The sequence below is a fragment of the Aptenodytes forsteri genome, unplaced genomic scaffold (genome assembly GCF_000699145.1).
Source record: "Aptenodytes forsteri isolate BGI_AS27 unplaced genomic scaffold, ASM69914v1 Scaffold321, whole genome shotgun sequence".
In the NCBI taxonomy this organism is placed as follows: Eukaryota; Metazoa; Chordata; class Aves; order Sphenisciformes; family Spheniscidae; genus Aptenodytes; species Aptenodytes forsteri.
In genome coordinates this window covers 1249979-1252147 of record NW_008795030.1, presented here as the reverse complement: position 1 = coordinate 1252147, position 2169 = coordinate 1249979, and the positions used below count along the sequence as shown (strand labels likewise).

Below are 2169 nucleotides of genomic sequence, written 5' to 3'. Positions count from 1 at the left end.
AGGATTAGGCCCAGGGCTGCGGGGCTTTTGGGGGACAAGGTGCTGGGACGGGGGGCAGCTCCTCGGCGTGGGGGCAGCCAGGCTGTGGCCAGTGCGAGGACAAGGACGAGGACACGGACACCAACCACCCAGGCAGAGCTGGCCCGGACGAGGGGGCCGTATCTTACACACATACATAAATACAGTTCGGAGGGGGAAGCTGGTGGGGAAGGGGCTCTGTCACTCTCCGGAGGGTCCCACGCCAGTCGTGTCCATGGGGTCCTTCGTGAGCCACGTATGGGGCTCCCCGGGAGGGAGGCGGGGTGGCTCCCCCTCGTGTGGGGGGGCACCCTTCACGCCAGCAGCCGGGGCAGAGGGGTGTTTGGGGTGCAGTTGCGTTGGGTAGGAGGCCACCCGCCCCGGTGCGGGGCCGCTGGCAGGGCGTCCCCGTCCTGCCCCGTGGCACTTCTGGGTGCAAGAACCACACGCCGCCCCCTCATAGCACCTGTATGTCCCAGATCTGCGTGGGTCTTTCCTCAGCCACGTCCCAAATGATGGCGTGGTCCCGGTCATAGGATCGGCCACCTGCGGAGCGAGGGGAGGGTTTCAGGAGGGCAGACCCCGCTCCTGATGGCGGTGAAGGGGTGGGTGCTCCATCTCACGGCCAAACACCCCGTTTTTGGGGGTTCCTGAGAAAGCAGCCCCTGTGCCGGCGCCAAGGCCTCACCCTTTATATCAAGGATCATGTCCTCGAACATCTGGCTGTGGATCCGTCCCTGAGAATCGATGCTCCAGGTCTGACGCGGCATCCGGGTCTCAGACCACAGCACAGCCTTCGCGCCCTTCCCGGCTGGCCCGATGACCTGCAGGCTCATGTTGGGGGCCACCTGCAAGGAGCAGCGGTGGCCGGGTCAACCCGCTCCTCTCCATCGCCTCCGCCCGGCTCAAAGGCTTGGAGCTGGGAGGGGTTTCCCTGTAAATGCAGCTGGTTCTGGAGTGGGACATGGAAAACTTCTCAGTGAGAAGTGAGGATGATTAGGGTGATGAAAACCCCTCAGGGGAGGCAGAGATGCCTTCACATCTCCAGAGGAGACCTGGGGAGGAGAGAATCAACTGATCTTTGGGGACAAGGCTGAGGTCAGATGCTGGGAAAAGCCGTTATAAACCCTAAAAGATCGCTGTGGGGTGGGGAGTACCCCAGCAGGAGTCCTGCCAGGGGCTCCCCTGGTCCCCTCCGCGGCGCTGGCTGTCACATGTGAGCCCTGACCTGGTTTTTCATCAGCCCGTCCTCATAGTACCAGACAGAGCTGCTCTGCTCGCTGAGGCTGGAGACCACCACACGTCCTGCTTTCATGTCTTCCACATCGTCGGGGACGGAGAGGTAGAGCTCCAGCTCCCTGCTCCTGAGGCGGAAATAGATCCGTCTCTGGAAAGAGAGAAACCTTTTTCGCACCGAAAAGCCCTGCTGCCTGCACCTCCGGCCCCACACGCCGCGGCTGGCCGAGGAAGGACCTCACCCAGCTTGTGGCTTTGGGAAGGGTCCCCTGGGGCAGCTGCCTGGAGGGTCCTCCTCATCCCCCCGGGGAGGTCCCTGCCTCTCCCCAGGGTGATGGCTGTGGCCCTGGCCTGTCTCTCGTAGCTGGCACGGGCACGGCTCTCCCCGCCGGCATGCTGGGGCGTTTTGCAAGGCGCCTGCCGACGGGGAGCGTTTCGCCATTGCAGCGGCCACTCCGAGGGCGGGGGACAGGGATCTGGGGGTGACGGTGCTGGGCTGGTGGTGCCTTTCACGGGCCAGAGCTGTCAGCAGCGTGCTGCTGCTCTCCAGGCCGTGCCCCGCTGCCTCCCCCAGCTCACCCGGAGCCGCTACCACACCTTCCTCCCAGCCATCGGGACTGGCAGCTCTTCAGCTCCATGTGAGCCGCCTGCCTCGGGGTTTTGGGGATCACCTCCCCGAGTGCCAGCGCCCCACCCCGTCCCAGCACTCACCTGGCGGATGGGGTAGAGGGAGCCCACGTGCTGGAGCCCGCTGTACGTCAGCCAGTTGGTGATTTCGGTGCAGTCCAGCAGCCACTGGCGTCCTCGGAAGTCACCGTGTTCACACAGAACCCAGCTGCGGGGGACGGGACGGGATGGGATGGGATGGGATGGGATGGGATGGGATGGGACAAGATGGGATGGGAAGTGTCGGAT

General features: G+C 64.5%; 1 protein-coding gene across 1 annotated transcript in view; it reads right to left on the bottom strand.

Annotated features, from left to right (window-relative positions):
• Positions 1-475: 475 nt before the first annotated feature.
• The window catches only part of AIM1L (absent in melanoma 1-like), an 8194-nt gene continuing 6500 nt past the window's right edge, over positions 476-2169 (bottom strand). Inside the window, 4 exon segments of the mRNA XM_019471240.1 lie at positions 476-564; positions 707-866; positions 1247-1405; positions 1966-2089. Coding sequence (XP_019326785.1) covers positions 476-564; positions 707-866; positions 1247-1405; positions 1966-2089 — 532 coding nt within the window.